At 38.8% G+C, this 21479-nt stretch overlaps 1 protein-coding gene across 1 annotated transcript in view; it reads left to right on the top strand.

Moving 5' to 3' along the window:
- LOC149793031 (uncharacterized) overlaps nucleotides 1-8324 on the top strand; it is a 37891-nt gene extending 29567 nt beyond the window's left edge. Inside the window, exons 5-6 of the mRNA XM_089966269.1 lie at nucleotides 5810-5935; nucleotides 6858-8324. Of these exons, the coding sequence (XP_089822395.1) occupies nucleotides 5810-5935; nucleotides 6858-6973 (242 nt within the window). The 3' untranslated portion in view covers nucleotides 6974-8324. The remainder of the gene's footprint in view (nucleotides 1-5809; nucleotides 5936-6857) is intronic.
- Nucleotides 8325-21479: the final 13155 nt, after the last annotated feature.

Raw genomic sequence — 21479 nt, 5'->3', positions numbered from 1 at the left:
TTTTTAGTGTCACGTTGAGAGTAGCAGAGGGACATCCATGAAATAACACCCTTTAAGCTTGTACACGATCTGGGGGTTTTCTACGTCCCAACCATCAACTGAATACCTTCCGATCATCTTTTTGTCTCCTCCAATGCGGGAGTGTTGGATCCATTTGTCTTCCTTGTCGTGCAAGTAATGTAGCCAGCGTAAGGTCTTGACCGAGTATTGACGTTTGACAAAATTGGTCGTTTGAGGGCTTATGACAGCCAGGGTGTTTTTAGGCATGAATCGTTGGCGGTACACTAAGGGAAATGCTTTTGCAATGGTGCAGGCTTCTTTCAAAGGATCGATTCCTCCGTGTTCCATGAATAATTCTCGAAATTTTCCACAGCTGACATTGTCCACGTCGGAACGGCAATACTTTAACATTTCTTCCTGAAAGTCGAAAGGGTCCGAAATGTGAGTGTGGTACCAAGCGTAGAAAGCTTCTCCTTATTCGGTACGCATGTTGTCGGGGTCGTAGTAGTGAGCCTCAGGCAAATGCTGTAGAACGGCGTTTTGATTGGCTTCGGCATTGAAAAAATGCAGAAATAGTCTTTGGCCGTTTCTGTCATTCAAACCATTTAGGCTTTAGGCTCAATAGCTGGGCCTGGATTCTGGTTCACTCATGTCATCTTCAAAATCGTTTTCATGAATTTTAGCCAAGACTTCAGCTATTAAGCGAGGCGATAAGTCACATTTCTGCCTCTTACTTTCTTCTTCTTTCTCCATGATTTGATGCGATCGTTTCATCTTAAGCGCAAAAAGTCAAATATCTGAAACGCCATGGTGCCCGATATATTCATGTCAGACCGGTGTCTTGCCTGTATAAAGGGTCAGTGCTTTCCCTTCACGTATTCATTTCACTCTCAATCCGACCAGAAATATTGAAGATCTAACACATATGGAACTTCTGATTAGAGCTTTGCGAGGTCTCATGCGAAGGTTTTATTTTAGAGAAGCCGATGGATTACTCGCCCTCCTTTCGAGATAAAAGTCAAGATACTTGCTATCTTGCTATATCTGTCAGAAGAAATGGCATTGGTCTTCAGAATGTCCAAACCGTCAAAAAGCAAGACATGCATTAAAAGAGACTAAAGTCAAGATACCTGTTATCATTGTCAAGAGAGAGGACATTGGTATTCAGACTGCCCTAAGAAACAATAGGAGCAGGAGGAGACAGAGAAGGATTCAGAATAGGAAAATGAAGAGGTGCCCTCCAAAGAGGTAGGACCTAACACGTCAAGAAAGACAAGAAAAGAAGACGAGAAGAAAGTGAAGAAGGAGAGGAAAAATCTGTGAAAGTAAAGAAATTATAAAAAAACAGATAGTAAACAAAGGCACAGAAGAAGCTCATGAACATTTTAAAGTTGTGTTGTGTTGTGATATTGGATTATAAATATGTAACAGAATAAACCAGAAAGAAAAACGTAAATGTCTCTTAGTTTGGATTTTTATAATGATAAGGACATACACTCTCGTACTCACACTCAACCATCATGAGCAAAAAGAGGGATTTTTGAGTTTTCATTGCTTTTGGTAAAATGAATACTATCTCTTTTCGAGACAAGTGCGTGGCCCTGAAAAGGACCATTGGAACGAGAGGTAATCACTTGTAACTACCTTATCCCTTTGCCACGACGATGATTTGGTAGAAATCACTAGTTTTGGTATCTCATACGTAGTAGGTGTGTGGACGGGGTTTGGTTGTTTGTCACGGGAAGGTCTTTTTCTCTTGGGTCGTATTAATGAAGTCTGATACATTTGTTTCAGACTCCTTGACTCTGCCAAAATGTCCAAGAGTACTGTGACCGTTTGATTTTCACTGTCCTCCTTCTCTCCTAAACCTTGTTCCTTCTCTGCTTCTTCTTCCTCTCATTTTCTTCTTGCCTCTTCTTCTTCTTGCTGATGCTGTTGAAGGAGAAAAGCTTGATCTATTTATCTCTGTTTTAACGTCCTCGACGTGTGGTAAAGACTGAGAAGGCGGCAAAGGCGCTGGTACAGGAACAAATTCTTGCGCAGAAGACAGAAAATCTACTCTTTCCCAATAAAAATCGATTTTTTCTGGAAGTAGGTATGTGATGACTTTGGTAGTCGCTGCTATGTCATCATTTCTCGTTTCTACGGCCGGTGCACCCCAATTCATCGTCTTCTTAGCTTCCGTCATGTTCTAACACTGTACCATGAATGCACTGCGCACAGACGCTAGCGCATGTATATAGGGAAGTTGACGTCACAGGTAGCTCTCTTCGGATTGGAAGACAGACACCGCTCTGTGATTAATTTTGTAACGTGCGTTTGGATTGGTGAAAGAACTCAGTCCGTTTCGATGCGCTCTTCCACTATTAGTAACTGCAGTTCACTTCATTTCCTTCACCTGTTCTCCTCACAAAATGTGGACAGACGTAGAATCATCTACCCTCCTATCGTCAATGCTGTTCCACCCGGACTATCCCATTTATGTCAGATCAACATGGACAATCACCCGAAAGAGTGATACAGCCCTTTGGAAAAGAAGGATATATGTGGAGAGACAAGTCTGTCTGAAGAGAGTCCTCATCTACGGACCAGAGGTCAACGAAGTTTGAGGAAGCTAAGAAGATCCGTGAGATGCACTATATGTTAACGGAATGGTGTTAACATAAAACCCAAAAGGCCCTTTTTCTGGGCCACTCCATTGCCTCGAAAAAATTTACTCTTCTGCCTACATTTTTTAAATCGATTTTATATTTTATGTGTGATAGTTTGATGTTCATCAATGTATGTATGTATGTATGTATGTATGTATGTATGTATGTATGTATGTATGTATGTATGTATGTACGTGTATGTATGTATATATATGTATGTATGTATGTGTGAATGTATGCATAAATGTATGTATGTCTGTCTTATATCTCTATGTCCCGCCAGTCCCGCCAGTACCGCCAAGCGTTCTATACAGTTCTGTGTCTTGCAACATTGTTGGCAATGTTCAGTACCCTGACGTCAGCATTCGTATTGTCTCTGTATAAAACCTAACCAATATTGCACTTTCCCTTGTAAGTATATAGGCTGAAATCTTAAGGCCGTATAAACCACCAGCTGTGCCGTTTGTCCGTATAAATCGTGTCCAGGGCGTCTTATAATGGTAAATCCCTTTGTCCGTAAAGTACCCCCACTATGCTACTTATAGTCCAGCGCTGCCGGATTCCATCTTGCATAGATATATGTTAGTGGCGACTGTCAGGTCACGCGTTGGTTTGTACGCGTTGGTTTGTACGCGTATCCCTGGGAAGAATTTTGGCCCTCATGTCTCACATTCTGCTGCTTTAATCATGATGTTTATGCTCATGAAAAATAGTATAACAAAGATGGTACAACCTGTGATGATAAGTCTTTCCAGAGCAATCCACGATATGGCCAATGTCTCTGCTGTAAATCGTAGATGGATGTCGCTGTAATGCGTCCTGATTAGTCCCTGTTCACTCTCTGGTATATGAATGTGGTCAAGAGCTATTTCAGTCAGCTTATGGGGTACTGAACCAAAGGCATTAGCAGAACGAGATTGTCATCTGGAATCGTGGTTTCCCAGGCGAATTGGCACATGACGTATGTGTGCTCAATGCACTCAGAAAATCTTCGGATTCCTCTTTCTGTATTTTCGTATCAGTATACTTATTACTTATAGTTTACTCGTTTTCTCTTTTTGCCAAGACGAAGAGGATCATCTTTCCCTCTACGCGCAGTATCAAGATCATCCGGAAAGGACTGCTATCTTTGGAATCCTTCTCCTTTGGTACAAACAGCCTTCGGGATTCTGCCAAAAGGCAAGGATTCTCCCTGTTCTTCATAACTAAAAATTAGTTCCCACAGACATCTACATAGCCTAAGGTACATCTTCCACATCTTGTAGTTGATACCAATAGGTCTTCTGAACGAGTTCGCTTTCTATATTACTTCACATACTTCTTCCAAGTATGCGTCCCTGTTTCTAGGGCATGATGGTGGCTCTACTTTTTCTCTGTGAGGGTCAGAATGTGTTTGCTTCGCTCCGTATGGCAAGACCATTCCTCTCTCTGCAGAGATGAAGCGAAATTGTAGGGAATCGGAAAACGCAGTCCTCTTGCTTGCATTAATTGTTCTCCTCTCTAAAAGCTGTTCGGCGTTCCTAATTTTTTTCAAACTTTCTCTGAAGACCTCCTTCAAATATTGTGGCCCACCTTCTCTTCATGTGTCTCGACTTCTCGTTTATTATGTTAGATGTTGCAGGCTTGGATCTTGCTTTATGAACACCAAACCTCTCTTTTCTTATTTTATAAGCGATTGTATGAAGGGACTGGATCGAGATTGCCCTGTATAGTAGCATGTACGATGTTCTTCAAGTCATCCTATCGGGCTTGACCTGTATAGTAGCATTTACGAAGTTTGCCAAATCATCATATCGAGATTGACCTGTATAGTAGCATTTGCGATGTTCTCCAAGTCATCGTCAAGCTCACCGTCTTTTGTATTGCAAATCTTAGGCCATAGCACTCTGTCCCTGATCCTATCTAATCTTGTGTAGATGTTTAAGGTTGCTGAATTTGCTCTTTAAGTAATGTTTTGTATTTTAGGTATGTGTGAAGAGTTATGACCAAAATGTCCTGAATCTGTCTCAACCACATTCAACCCGCTGCCTTAGTATGGGACAATTCTGCCGCGTAGATATCACTAACACTGTGGTGTCCTACCTGACTGATATCCTCCTTCTTCTCACCAAAACCAGAATCTGCGCTTTGCAACTGATTTCACAGTCCACACCCCGACCTTGACTGATGGACCTTGAGACCCCTTGTATTATTGCACAGTTTCCTTAATTGTCATCTAGTCTCCGCTACCACACATGTCACTGCGCGCTGAAAATGCCGTTTTGTTGTCGTTTAATCCGTGGTCTCGAGTCTTTCATTCCCTCTTCTATCGCAACGCTCTGGAGGTGTTTACCGCCTTGATGCACATTTTCCCTAATTGCAATCCAATCTCCGAAACCACACATGTTACTGCGCGCTAAAAATAAAGCCATTTTGTTGTCGCTTAATCCGTGGTTTCGAGTCTTTTCATTCCCTCATCTATCGCAATGCTCTGGAGGTGTTTACCGTCTTGATGTGTAGTAACCGTGTAGATGGTTCCACCACGTCATGTGCATGAGCTAGTCTCCCAACTGTCATTTGTATCTCCAACCTTACCAACCTGTGCCCGTTTGCCATCAAGTTCTTCCTGGCAATTACCGGTTACCCAAAAAAGAATCAATATTATGATACACTGTATAAAGTGCTTCAACCAGAACAATCCATCTCTGGGCATTTCGCAGTATTTGTCATATGCACTTAGTACAATCGTATAATTTATTATTACCAGATATGTCAATGTCACAAAGACTTAGTAAAACTTAAGGTTATGTAGAATTCTTAAAGTAATAGCTGGTCACATACCTGGGGTATATTTATACACCCTTCCTCCGAACTTCAAAAGCTGTGCGAATCAGTGTGTGTCTGTCTGTGTGTCTGTCTCTCTGTCTGTGTGTGAGTGTGAATATCTTAAATGAACATAATATTTTTACGCTTTTAATGAAGATCTAACTTTAGCTTATTGGATGGGGTGTAGCAATTTGATTACATGGGTTTGGGTCGAAGAAAATTCTGCCCTAAATGTATCAAGCAGGGGTCTTTGCTACTTTTCTCTCGACAAGAAATAATCTACTAAAGTGCCATTAAACTCAAAACAATAAAATACTCAGTTAATCACTCGTATGAATAATTGTAATTTACAGCTCCAACAACGACCCCCATTGTGGCTTCTAGTACAACAGTGAAGTCACCAACGGAATGGACTTCAAGTTCGATGCATACCGACGAAACGACCGTCACGCCTCCTTTTACCAGTACCACATATTCGGGTTTGTATAAGTATAAAAAGTGTTTAGTATTATATGTGATACAGATCAGCATGTTCTCTTTATTCATTGAATTATTTTCAAAGGCGGAAGGTAAAATAAGAAGCTTATACACTTAGTCAGAAAATAGAGTCAATCTTGTAAGATGCAAGCATTCATGTTCATACTATAAAGCGAAACATGATGCAATATGGATGTGTTAGGTTCATTCCAGGAATATAATAAATGTATTGCCCTTGAAGATATTAATATTGGTGTACCAGGGATGTGTCTATGACATGTGAAGGTTGTCCGATTGAGTGGTAATGGATTTTAAAACTCATTGAGTCAGCTTATACGATGGAAAGAGACAACGGTAACTTACGTCTCTGCCACTTGAATAAAGACGAGAATTTCATTGCAAAGATGTAATATGAACGTTTAAACGTTTCTGACAATTGATTCTTAAACACCGTCTATTTTATCGTAATTCGCTGAAAGACGACCATGACTGCTTAACCACTGCATATTTGGTGGTAAAAGGTTAAGGTTTTGCTGAAAGATGATCACTGATGCTTAAGCACTGCTTAATTGGTTGTAAATGTTAACCCTTTTCTGAAAGACATTAATGTTTAAACACTGGTTATTTGGTTGTAAATGTTGCTTAAAGGCGATCCTTGAACTTTAAACACTGCACATACGATCGTGAATGTCAAGCTTCTGTTACCTAAGATGAAGCAGAATTAAAAATAATTGTGTTCAATGTACCCGCCATTTTGGCAACTCGTGGACTTGCAGGCGGTATTTTCAGAGTGAAGCAACAACTGTTGAACACACACACACACACACACACACACACACACACTACTTCTTAAACTTTTTCTTTTAATTTATTCAATTTAAACTTTTTTTTCCTTACGCTTAACATTGTCGTGTCTGTTTGCAGGACCGGAAACGTGCCCAAGTGGGTTTGAAAAATGCTCTGATGGAAAGTGCGAGCCGTTTCATTTTCTATGTGAAGAACATCAAATAGGAATCCCGGCAATTGCTATCGTCGGCTAATTGCTCATACAACGTTTCTTGACCCCATAGCACAACAGACTATGCAGATCTACAGTAAACGTAACACTCTGCACAGAAGAAGTTCAAATTAGTTATTTTATATGGATCATAAATATTGATTTTAAACTGATTAGAAGGCAACATGAAGATTATCATGAAAATACAAACGTGATAAGAATAAATCTTTGTCAAAACACTGAACACTGAACAATAAAAAGGCTCAATATCTGAACATTGACAAACAAGACGTCAGAAAATCTAAACAATAACCAAAATGAAGTCACAGTGTCTAAATAATGACCAAGACGAAGCAAGAAACGTACGTTGAATGAGACATTTGTGTATCAAAATATCTGTATAACCTCAAAGCCGTGTGTCAAACCTTTATCAACAATTGAAATCTTTAAGGACATAATCAAAGCGAATACAAATTATGAGTGATGAAATGTTAATAAAAACGGGGTTAGCCAATGCGATTTCTCATGCTTAATAGTTACATTTGGCGGTTATTAAACCTTGATTTATCCTGCGACATTTCATTACGTATACAGAAGTAATATTTTTTTTGTTAAAAACAACCCAAAGGCTAAGAAGAATAATATTTATATCAACATTGCAACTATGTTGCACTAAGGTTGTTTGTAGCATCGTGATTTGGTAAACGTGCTGGAATGTTGCTTCGACATTGTTGTTTAACGTCATAAAGTAACATTTCTACTACGTCCTGATACAATCCTAAACCTAGTTTGAAAAGTGAAGAATGACAGCTGCCTGTGTTTCGAAAAGCCATATATCCCATTGCTTGCAAGAAAGTTCAAAACTTCAATTAAACATCACAAAATGTCAACATTACCATTCACTTAGGAGGAGTAGAGATAGTTGGAGTTGTCACTCTATTGGGTGTCAGAGCTGCACCATTTTCATTACTGACAAACCAATTGCCAGTCATTTGACTATAACAGAAGGAGTAGCCATAAGATGCCAGGAAACACGAATGCATCAATCACGCAAACATTATACAAATTTACGCACCTGGAAGACAGTGATATGTGATAAGTCCCACAAATTGGTTAAAAATCACACATATAGAATTAAAATCCTCACAGTATAGAATTTTAATGTAACTGTTAAGATAAATGTTTTAGCACCGTTGCTAGAACGTAGTTTCCCATATAATCAGATCATAACCGTACAGCAACGTTGTGAAAACGTTAGGCGTTAGCGGGTAGTTGTTTTTGTTTCAGTTTGACAGCACGTCAAGTGGTCGTTATGGTAAGGTTCATAGCAAACGATCATCGTACGACTGGAGAAAGCAATAAGAAAACCCTTCGTCTCTATTAGAGATAGCAAAAAGAAAATCCTTCGTCGCTATTTAAGTTAGAAAGAAGAAAATCGTAATTCTTTATCAGAGATAGCAACAAAAACATTCTCTGTTAGTGTTATGTATATTTATTTTGAATTATTTGTTGACTTTTCTTAATGTTATATACATGTGTATTTTGTACATGACCTTGTCCAAAATCAAGTTAATGGTGTACCTGACCAGTAACATTTATTTTGTAAACAACATTATATATAGCTAAATATTTCTAGATGATTGTGGATTAAATATTGAGATAAGTTTTAGTAGTAAGCATGTTTACTTTGATTTCAGTTAAAGAAACCTAAGAAACTTCTAGAATGGAGGTTTCGATTAAGTTGTCAAAGTATTTTCAAAAATGGTAATTGTGACCTAGATCAAGTAGAGGGGTATATAATCTTGTTTACATCGGGACTATTCATTATTGCGTTAACATCTGAAGCAGAATCAATATTGTTGTGTTCAGTTTTGAATTGTATTTAGAGCTATTTGTTAAAATTACTATTGTGGCGGAAACTCTTCGGCTAATTACCAAAAGTCTCGCTATTTCGGGTTCTTTAGGATAAATCTTTGCATTTGGAGTGATACCCCGCTGAATCTTCCAGAGTGCCACAGATTTCTACCCGAGTGTAATACCGTCTTAGTCCTGGCTTTATCTGGATCGCAGACTGAGTCGCTGGGTCCCTCCGTCGTCGACTGGGTGTCCTGTGGTCGCAGAATGTGTCGCAGGGTCGTCGGATATGTCGCTGATTTGGTCGCAGAGTCACTGACTTGGTCTTCTGCTGGTCACCGACTTTGTCGCAGAGTCGCCAACAGTGTCTTCCTCTGGTAGCCGACGTAGTCTCAGAGTCGTCAATTGTGTCCCTGACTTGGTCGCAGAGTCTCCGACTGTGTTGCATGGTCGCCTACTTTGTCGCCGACTTAATTGCAGAATTGCCTACTCGGTCGCCGACTGTGATGCATAGTCGTCGACTGTGTCGCAGAGTCGCCGACAGGGTTTTCCTCTGGTCGCCTACTCGGTTGCAGAGTCGCCGACTGTGTCGCAGAGACGCCGACTGTTTCTTCCTCTGGTCGTGGTCGCACGTCGTTCTCGCTCAAAATCGATCGATATCGAGAGAGAGAGAGAGAGATGAACAGTGCGAAATAATGGGAGAAGAGAGATCTTCAGTAAAATGTGCATTTTCGTAAGATTTTCGCGTTTCTTGGGCAAACCTTGTAGCGCCTGTATCACGGTCAACGAAAGACCTTGTCGCTACACCTTTTAAATTCCCCGGCCTGGCTATTTCCTGTCCAGGGAACTACGACCAAATGTGGTTATATCGCTTCACATGCAATGGACGTCTTCACGCAATACCGCTACATAACACACCACCGTAGCAGCCACATTCGGGACGTATATATACCCAGGTTGAATCACGTGTGCCAAACTAAAACGCTAGATGACATAACACGGCCCGCTAACATATAAAATCAGAACATAAACATTTACGAAATGAAAATTACATTAATGAAACAAAAATTAATGTCCATGGATATTTATCGTTGCACTATTAACTAGAATTACAAAGTGCTCAATAATAGTCTTGGACTAGAACTTTAATTTGGAATTATAGTAAATTCAGACAAGACATTTTGAACTATATTATTGTGATGCATCAAGAGACTGTTAGCACACCGCCACACACCTAGCCATTGTTACGTTTGAGACCACAGGCACATCAGCACATTCAACATAGGAATTTGTTTGGAATACGGCTGTAATTTAATTGGAACCTCATACATTTGGACTTGTGATAGAACGTTTAGGACCATTTGAGATTTATTTCATGATACTGTAAGTTCTTTTGAAATTTTCACTTTGTATTCTAGGGAAATAAATTATGTTGAAGTTTAGAAAACTCGTTGGTTTCCGTTCTTTTCTGTTTAAGACCATAGAGTCGTACCAGAAAGGGGGGGGCTCGTCCTAGGATATGAATTTCTCTAACATATTTCAGAAAACTTCAGTTTGTCTTTAAAATTTAAATTCACTTTGTTGCATAATTTTGGAAGTCCCCTGTATTATTTGACATATTTGAGAAATCTAGAGTGAAACAGTACACTTTCACCATGTCATTTAAAGTGGAAAACTTTAATCTAAATCCTACCCAGAGGGGTTAAAATCGTCGAAAACGGAATTAAGCTACAAAAGATGGAATTATAGTTAAGAAACTTCAGGTTTAGACAGAATGATACAAATGTACAGAGAGAGACGTTAGAGAACTACAAAAGCAGAAGGAAGAAAGAGATGTAAGTGCAAAGTGATAAAGAAGATAGAGAAATACATAAACAGAGAGATAGAGGACATATAGAAAGAGAAATACAGTTTAGATTTGAAGACTTAGAACTAGCAAGTGGTAACATCTCAACCATTTTACACAAAACTTCAAGTTTTGATGATATCAGAAATAACAAGCTAGTGCACCCTATTCAGAAAAAATAAGTTGATCAATATTTTCATCATTTTGAGAAAATTGCTTCAGAACTGCAATGGCCAAAAAAGCATTGCACTTTGTTATTGCAAAATGTACGTATTTTCAGAGCTCGTAGTATTTACGTTTCACTGTCAGTACAACAGTGCTGATTATGCTATGGTTAAGGAACATTCTTGAAGGATTATGAGTTCTTACCTGAGGCATATCTACAAAGGTTTAGGAATTGTGAAAAAGCAACTGACCAAAAACTTATATCCAATTTGCATTGGAAAAAAACCCACATCAATTTGATATGCGTCGCTCTTCTAAAAATTTGATCAAGACTACGATAACCTCACAAAACTAATGTTAGTTGAAGAGTGCAAAAGGTGCGTTCATAGTGAGGTTAAAAACCTAGCAAAAGGTAGACACCTTAGAAAATGCTGCTCGTACAGCTGACGGTTATTCCTTGACTCAGATTATTTTGTCAGTAAGTCTTCCTCTCGGCAGCTTTTGGCAAATAGAACCTCCAAGTCTTATACGAGCACTTCCAAATCTCTATATGACACGACTTTTAAGAATTAAACTTCTAATAAGATTGATTAGAAATGTTTACCATCATTACAACCAAACTGCCCTTTAGTGTTTAAAGCTGATGAAAAAATATAAAGGTGATTTAGGGAACATTATAATAATTAATTTCTTTAGCCAAGAAATGTCACGTGATCCGATGACAAAATGGCACTGTCCTAGTAATTGGAAATCTTTCATTTTTAATAACGAATACATCTGTGCAAATGTGTTCACGATTAATATTTGGTATTTGGCACATTACAATGAAGGGCAATCCCTTATCCTATCTCTTCATTTAGTAATGTTTAAGTTAACAGGATTTTTTAAATAAATATTTTGGAACAATGGTGTTGACTTCTTTTCCAAAACATCTCTCTCTCTCTCTCTCTCTCTCTCTCTGTTTTACACACACACATACATACATACATACATACATACATGCATTTAAAATTTCCTTTAGAATGCTATAGATTTAAAATCATATTTGTCTGTAACATTTTCTGTGCTGCACTAAGTCGAGTTTTTGTAACATGTACACTGACATTAGATAATACGAAGAGACAGATTGAAGGGGTTGTAGTTTTGTTTTGTATCAAGAGTGTTGGGGACGGCAAAAATGTTATAGATGGGAACAGTGATATTTTATTTTAGTTTCTTTATAACAGGGGTTGTATGGGATAGAGTAAACGGGGTGTAGTACATTATTTTTATTTATACCTCTTTTCATAAATCCTACCCTGTGTGAATGGGATAGTAGTTTTGTTTAAAATATAAAAGATGAAGAGGGGAGTGATATTTTAGATGGAGGTAAAAAAAAAATTACGTGAGGTATAGATTTTAACTTTATCTATTAGGGGGGTCTTTGGGTACCTGAACCGTAGATCGCTGAGTGGTTATAGTAGAGATAAGAGGATAATAGTTATTAAATCACTTTGTTAATAACAGATAATTGATTTGTGGATGATCGATAACTGGAAGCTGTGTGGTAGATAACTATGTGATGGACAGTTGTAAAATGACATCGTCTTAATTTCTTGTTTGTCTGCAGAAATATTCAACTATATATATATATATATATATATATATATATATATATACACACACACACACACACACACAAATAAAACAGAAAAACGGTTATGTTTGCAAAACTTTACATGGCTGTTTCTACAGGAATCAAACCTTTAACTTTATTATGTTTCAACTATCATTATGTTAAGGGAGTTGAAACATAATACAGTTAAAGGTTTAATTCCTGTAGAAACAGCCATGTAAAGTTTTGCAAACATAACCATATTTCTGTTTTATTTGTTTGTTTTGTCTATGTTTTGTATTTGCCTTTCAAGAGTCGAAAGCGCTTAGGCTATCTAGATACTAGTTTCTCACTGTTAGTTGTCAGTTTACTGCATTTATCTCAATCCCTGACACACGCGATCCCTAGCTGGATCCGGTGCACCTGAAAGGATTGTTATTCGCCATATGATTTGTATTCTTTAACCAAATATATATATATATATATATATATATATATATATATATATATATATATATATATATATATATATATATATATATATATATATATATATATATATATATATATTTATTTATTTATTTAAACACAACTGTTAGTATGTATGTATGTATGTATGTATGTATATATGTATGTAAGCATGTATGTATGTACGTACGTACGTACATATATATGTATGTAGGTAGGTAGGTATGTAGGTGGGTAGGTAGGTAGCTAGGTATGTATGTATGTATGCATGTATGTATGTATGTATGTATGTATGTATGTATTTGCATGAGTTTGGGGTTACATGATAGGTGTATTATCTGCTACCATCCCTAAAGTATTCCCAAGTACAAATAATGCCATATGCTACAGTTCCTTTCCTCTAACTTGGTTCAAACGATAAGAACATTAACACATCTGTATGTTGCGTCTTACCTTATGCATTTAGGACACTTCCTTGTACTGCTAGAAATATTAGGATTTTCACTTCCGTGGGGTCGAACATTTAGAAATCCGACACCGCCAAGCAATGATCAGTAAGTTTGATGCATTAAAGTCAGTTTTAATCAGGGCTGTTCATAACGTTCTCAATATTTATTATCATTTGCAGCACTTGAAACGAAACTGAGATTGTCATTATCTTCAATGTTTCTAAAGTTGTCATTATCTTCAATATTTGGAACGTTTTCATTATCTTCATTGTTTAGAAAGTCCCTAAGTTCCATCATTGTTTAGAAAGTCCCTAAGTCCCTTCATTGTTTAGGATGTCCCTAAGTGCGAAACACTTCAAGATCAGTAGCTTATACACTGGACAACAAATTTTTACAAAAGTCATGTTACTGAAATAAAATTAGTCAATTCTTATCAATTTTTATGTGCTGAACACGAATATGACAGTCAAATTGCAAAATTGGCTCTAGTTTTTTTGTAATCTGCAAGAAATTAATGTTTACATAACGAAATGCATTCCAATAGTAAAAGGTCAACTGTAATAGCCTACCTATAAAAAATCAAGTCATTGACTACATCTTAGATTTCTTCGCCTGTCTCTTGTACAGCTGTTCGGGAGCATCTCTGAGGAGTGTCCAGCAGTAGTCAGCCAGCATTGTAGTGGACCATTTTCCCTGGTATCTTTGTTCCATTGTTGCGATATCTTGATGAAAACGTTCGCCGTGTTCATCACTAACAATACCACAGTTGCTAGGAAAGAAATCCAAATGGGAATGAAGGAAGTGAATCTTTAGAGACATATTGCAGCCAAGTTTCTTATACTTCATCAACATGTCTTCTACTAGTTCCTTATAGTTTTCTGCCCTAACATTTCCGAGGAAGTTTGTAGAAACTAGGCGAAAAGCATTCCATGCTTGTTTCGCGTCACCTTCCAGCAAGTTGTTGAACCGGTCATCTTTGAAAAGCTCTCGAATCTGAGGACCCACAAAAACTCCCTCTTTAATCTTTGCTTCGCTGAGTCGAGGGAATTTTTCATGCAGGTATCGGAATGCTGGCAAAGTCCGGTCAATGGCTTTCACGAAGTTCTTCATCAAACCTAGTTTGATGTGAAGGGGTGGTAGCAAGATTTTCTGAGCCTCAACCAGAGCTGGGTGTTGGATATTCTTCTCTCCAATGGCTACATTCTGCCTGTGAGTCCATTCCTTCCTCATGTAGTGCATTTCCCTTGCTCGGCTATCCCACTCGCATAAGAAACACATGTATTTTGTATATCCTTGCTGCAGTCCCATTAAAAGGGCAACTACCTTCAAATCACCACAGAGGTGCCAGCTGTACTTGTTATACTCAATGGAATTCAGTAGCTGCCTTAAGTTATCGTATGTCTCTTTCATGTGGACAGCATACGCTACTGGAATAGATGGAAGAATGTTTCCATTGTGCAAAAGCACAGCCTTGAGACTCAGTTTCTAAGAGTCCACAAATAGTCTCCATTCTTGTGGGTCATGAGTGATTTTTAAAGCATTCATGAGGCCCTCAATATCGGAACAGAATATCAGATTACTTTCCTTTCTGAAGAAAGGCTCCAATTGCTGGTGGCGCTTTCGATATGCAGTAATTGTGACATCTTCTTCTAGAAGATTCCATTGTTGGAGTCTTGATCCTAGCAATTCTGCCTTGTTCTTTGATAAGTCCAAATCACGAATCAGGTCATTTAGTTCTTCCTGTGTTATTCTGTGTGGGGTTGATGATGCACCACAGTGAAAATCTGGATCACTGCATGCTGATGGACCAGGAGAAGAACAGGTCGACTCACCTTTGTCTTCGTCAGATGAATCAAGAGAATATTCTGCTGGAGGTTCTGGAATAGGAAGTCCCTCACCATGTGGAACTGGTCTCAATGCAGACGGAATGTTTGGGTAGACTATTCTCGACTTCTTTCGCTTCGTTATTCCGCCGGAAAGAGGAGGAACCAAGCAGAAGTAACAGTCATTTAGGTGGTTGCTTGGCTCTCTCCACACCATTGGGACTGCAAACGGCATTGATGACCTTTTGCAATTCAACCACTGTGAAAGCTGTGTTGTACATGTAGCACAGCATATATGCGGAGCCCAAGGCTTGTCTTGGTCACCAACCTTGCATCCGAAGTAAAGATGATATGCCTTCTTCACTTGAGAATTGATACTTTTCTTCTGGTTGGCAAATGTCACTTCCCCACAAATATAGCAAAAATTGTCCGCGGTATTAACACACTTTCGAGGCATTACTGTTCTTTATTGTACGTAAATGGATAAAATAATAAGTTTTATGTAACAGTAGCTTGAACTGTCTCGCACAACGTCTAAAATATTTTAAATGCTGAACCTATCTGATTGGGCTTTATATAGTACACTGCTTACGTCAGCTTCAGCAGCCGCCAGGCATTAGTATAATAGGCCTACACATGTATAGTACACTGCTGACGTCAACTTACTTCAGCAGCCGCATGGCATTAGTATTGCATTGCATCAGAAAATGATGCAATCAACTGTGGATGATGTGAGCATGATGGTATTATGCAATGTTACATCATTATTCCGGATGTTGCTGCAGTCCTACTGGAGAAATTTACACAGTGAAACATAGAAAATGAGGTATATGAATATCTTCAAAACGAGAGCCAATACAAATTTTTCACGGTTGTATTCGTGTTCGGCACACCAAAATACTACAGATTAGGGCCTTTTCAAGTCAGTAATGATTTCACTGTTGACCAGTGTTATCAGTCACTTTATCGTCTGATGTCGAGACGTCGTTCCAATTTTCAAATCCAGGTGATATTTACTTACATAAAACAAAATGTCCTTTGTGTTTCTTACACTAGTTTCCTTCGTGTTTCTTACACTAGGATCCTTTGTGTTTCACACACTAGGTAGATCGAAGTCATAACTATCAAAGACGTACAGTCTCCATTTATGTTTTTAGTTTTTTGGATGCTAACTGTTTGATATCTCACGTGAACAGATTGTTTTGGCATATGGTCGACCAGCATGCTAATTGTCTATTAAACAGCAAAGATTCCACCTGATGTATTAGTAGCTATAGATACAATAAACTATATATTATATTGTGTAAATTCTAATTAGCATAATTTAAAAGTATTCTTCACATTAATGTTTGGATACAAATGTACAAATATCAATATAAATACGTATTTTTTCTTCTTTCATTCAATTCATGCATATTCCATCTTTTCTGTAATTTTTTACACGTGACGCAGATGTCGGGTCAGTTTAGATGATGTAATAGGGTAAAAATGTACATGGCATCATCATGTCATTACGTACAACTTTATCGACAACATACATCGCTTGAACACAATTGTGTATTGTACTACTATGGGGTCAATTTCAATCCCTCCTTTAATTAAGTAGTAAATTATTATATGTTCGACGCGAAGCGGTGACTAATATTTATATTTCACAGCTCAGAAAACTAATTTATATTTCATAAAGAGATATCCAAATCTATCAGCAGGAGAAAATTTGATATCGCACAGTGTCCATACTACTTTTATTACGTTATAGCTTTTAGAACTACTTTTCTTCCCCAATAAGGAAATATATATGCTCCTATGTAAGCACGCCTGGCAATCAATCAGTGTATGACAAATTAGTATGAGTTATTGCCCTCTGCCTGCAACACAATCAATGTATGACAAATTAGTATGGGTTATTGTCCTCTGCCTTACAACACAATCAGTGTATGACAAATTAGTATGAGTTATTGTCCTCTGCCTTGCAACACACTCAGTGTATGACAAATTAGTATGAGCTATTGTCCTCTGCCTGGCAATACAATCAATGTATGACAAATTAGTATGAGTTATTGTCCTCTGCCTGGCAACACAATCAATGTATGACAAATTAGTATGAGTTATTGTCCTCTGCCTTGCAACACACTCAGTGTATGACAAATTAGTATGAGTTATTGTCCTCTGCCTTGCAACACACTCAGTGTATGACAAATTAGTATGAGTTATTGTCCTCTGCCTGGCAATACAATCAATGTATGACAAATTAGTATGAGTTATTGTCCTCTGCCTGGCAACACAATCAATGTATGACAAATTAGTATGAGTTATTGTCCTCTGCCTTGCAACACACTCAGTGTATGACAAATTAGTATGAGTATTTACCCTCTGCCTGGCAACACAATCAATGTATGACAAATTAGCATGAGTTATTGTCCTCTGCCTGCAACACAATCAATGTATGACAAATTAGTGTGAGTTATTGTCCTCTGCCTTGCAATACAATCATGTATGACAAATTAGTATCAGTATTTACCCTCTGCCTTGCAACACAATCAATGTATGACAAATTAGTGTGAGTTATTGTCCTCTGCCTTGCAACACAATCAGTGTATGACAAATTAGTATGAGTATTTACCCTCTGCCTGACAACACAATCAATGTAAGCAGCAGGGGGGGCGAATCCGACATTTTGTCCAAACGTCATTTGGCTTAATTAGTACTTTCTGCACTCAGCGGATCCGGTGTAGTCAGCGCTGGTAAAAAAAAAACGACGTCGGTCCATCTTACACGATGGTGACGTCATTTGGTTTAATTAATACCTTCTGCGCGCCGATCCCAGCGTCGTCAGCGTCCGGTTAGCACATCGACGACCGCGTCGATGTCATCGCCCCCCTGCTGCTATGATCTTACAAACAGAGTGATCACTAACTCCTCCTCTTGCAGATCAATTAGGTTATTTGACTGATCGGTAATTCTAAAATTAATTCTCGTTAAAAACCGATCATGGCATCGCATATAGACCGGATTAATCGGACTCTCAACGATTAAAAATCCCGGAGGGGCTGTTGGTGAAAATGAATAAAGGATATATCCCTGTTCAGCCTGATTTGATTGCTTGGTATCCACCTGGTAACTCCCTTCGATAACATCACATACTAGATTGATTGCTATCACCGATGCAATATTTACGTTGTATGGAGCAATATGCCTACCACCATCTCCGTTATCGTATCTGAGGATAGTTGATGGGGGGGCGTCCGCGGGTGGATTCTTAGGCCATCCTAGTATGGTTCTTATTGAACTGTTATAAATATCAACCATATACCCCGGTGTGCTTATTTCAATCGTCGACGATAACGTCGGTTCATGAACCGTAATAGCGATTTTTGATTCTTTTCCTGTGATCGATTTTATCCTGCGTTGAAATTCTTTATTGATTTGCTCTATTTGGTATGACCCAGTTGGTATTGTAACCTCCTCCCAGTTTGGGGTCCCATCGGGTTTATTTGTCCGTGCAAAAACCAGCGAGTTATTAGGTTGTTGTCCGTTAAATGCGTTCGCTCGAATATTAGGCCAACTGTGATATATTCGCAATTTTGCCAGCGCTATTTCCTTCACTGGAACCGGCGACGGGAAGTTCACACTGAATTCGGGTTTCGTTGACGTTATCGATATCATATTTGTTTGTACCGGAGTGGTGTTCTCCGCGATCCGTTGAAGCAACTGAAACCCTTCGGGGTTCAGCGACATTATTATTATTCGTTGTCTTTAGTGTCTAATTTCAGCAACCAGGTGGTTCCGGCTTCCAGTTAAAAATCCTCGATTTTTGACATCGCGGAGCTATACAACTGGACCATCGTGGAGAATTCAACATCGGATACGAACAAATTATCAATCGATAATGAGATCAACCCGGATAATTTCGAGTATGCGTCGGATACTATTTGATGTTTTACTGTATACTCGTTGAGTTTTTTCTGAAAACACGATGATATCTTTCTAGTGATTGCGTTGGCGACTCCAGCAACTGTTGTCATCGCGGAGACAGCGATTGGAACAGCGATCGGGGCTATCGTGGTCACCGTGGATAAAATAACACCGGTGCCAGCTACTATACCCGACACCGAGTACACGACCGCGTCGATGGCGGTTATTTTACGACGGTATTTTTTTATTTTTGCACGGTATTGTTCGGAAAGCGTTTTTAAGTTCGCGGAGAATTCTTTTGCGGTATCGAATCGATATTGATGTGACGTCGGTGATACCTCTGATTCAATTACCCTGGTGGTCATTTTATTCTAAAAGAGCTAGTGTTTTTAATTACTTAGATTCGCTACAAATTCCACATACCATGTGATGTTTGCCCGGGCTAAATTTCCATCAACGGCATAAATTGTAAACTGTTCAGTTGCGTTCTTGTCTATAATTGTTGATATTGTATTGTTAAACCCGGATGAACTCGACGATAATATATTAAACTGCATCATTGAAACCAGTGTCAATCGATAAATGCCCTTAACAGTTGCGGTAGTATTTACTGTATTCTGTGTAGGAGTCCAATCGAATGATCCATGCCGAATTGTGTATACTGTGTTGATGATGTTCTCATGAGGAATTTTTATTTTTTCGAATTGCTCTGCTACTCTCGGTAGTCCGTCTTTAATCGCTTCAACATCAGTTCCGATTATTTCTATTCTCCGCAAATTCGCGTCTATATTATTCTTGTTCGCTGCAACCCTAGTAATGAGTATATCTATTTCCTCTATATGCGCGTCCACATTTTTTTTGTTCGCTGCAACCTTAGTAATGAGTGTATCTATTTCCCGTGTATGCGCGTCCACATTTTTTTTGTTCGCTGCAACCTTAGTAATGAGTGTATCTATTTCCCGTGTATGCGCGTCCACATCTTTTTTGTTCGCTGCAACCTTAGTAATGAGTGTATCTATTTCCCGTGTATGCGCGTCCACATCTTTTTTGTTCGCTGCAACATCAGTTTTGACTGTTTCTATTCTCCATTCATGCGCGTCTATATTATTCTTGTTCGCCACAATATCAGTTTTGATCGTTCCTATTCTCTGTTCATGCACGTCTATACCTTTTTTATTCGCTACAATATCAGTTTTGATCGTTTCTATTTCCCCTGTATGCGCGTCTATATTTCTTTTGTTCGCTGCAACATCAAGTTCGATTGTTTCTATTTTCCCTGTATGCGCGTCTATATTCCTTTTGTTCGATGCAACATCAGTTTTGATTGTTTTTATTTCCTGTCCATACACGTCTATATTTCTTTTGCTCGTTGCAACATCAGTTTTGATCGTTCCTATTTCCCCTCTATACACGTCTACACCCTTTTTGTTCGCTTCAATATCAGCTCTGATTGTCATTATGTCCTGTGTATGCGCGTCTATATTCCTTTTGTTCGCTACAATATCAGTTTTGATTGTTTCTATTTTCCGTCCATGCGAGTCTACATTATTTATGATCGTTGCAACATTAGCGCCGATTATTTCTATTTCCCGTTCATGCGCGTCTACACTCCTTTTGTTTGTTGCAACATCAGTTTTGATTGTTTTTATTTCCTGTCCATACGCAGTGATATCATTTATAGTTGTTGTAATCTCATCCAGCTTGGCATTTTTTTTACCAAAGAATTTATCAAAGTTGTCATCGATCCTGTTAACATTTTTTCGCAACGTGTAAAATTGGCCCGACAGCGTTGCAAAATCCAAAATAGTATTCCTTATTGTTGTAATATTCGGTTCGGTTACCGTCGGGGTCCCGAAAAAACTAGCGGTAGTGAGCTGTATATCGGTGATAGATTTTTTCACCTCGGTGGCAGATTTTTTCACCTGCGCGTCGAGTTCGGTCACCGATCTATCCAACCTTATAAAACCGTCTTTGACTAATGTTACCGCCGATATATGTTCACCCGGTTTGAGTCGTCCGTCGCCGGTATACAACGCGATAGTGTCCTCGGCGGCATCACGCTGTCGTGTTAAAACATCATCCAGGGACACATTACTGGATTTCAATTTACCCTGGCGGTCTTGAAATACGACTATTTCACCTGGGTCAACACTGGTTAAATTCAACGTATCGGCGATTTCATCCTCGATTAGTTTTTTTATGTCATCGGTGGCGAGCGTTTCCGTGGATTCCTTCAGCGCCGAAACCGGTCGTCCCCAAATATCAATCATCGTTATTGTAAAAAAAAACGGCGTTTCTAATTAACCCGCCGGGCCTCTACGACCCCACTAGTGTATTCGTTTACAACTACATGAGGTGGTTTTCGCGATGATGAAATCGCCGCGAGTACGTTCAATGCCTCACGGCCACATATCGGTGGGTCACTTAATCGCTGT

The sequence above is a fragment of the Sinohyriopsis cumingii genome, chromosome 8 (genome assembly GCF_028554795.1).
Source record: "Sinohyriopsis cumingii isolate HCF-2022 chromosome 8, ASM2855479v2, whole genome shotgun sequence".
Lineage (NCBI taxonomy): Eukaryota > Metazoa > Mollusca > Bivalvia > Unionida > Unionidae > Sinohyriopsis > Sinohyriopsis cumingii.
Note: the sequence above shows the minus strand (reverse complement) of the source record. Positions and strands in the feature narration are given on the sequence as shown.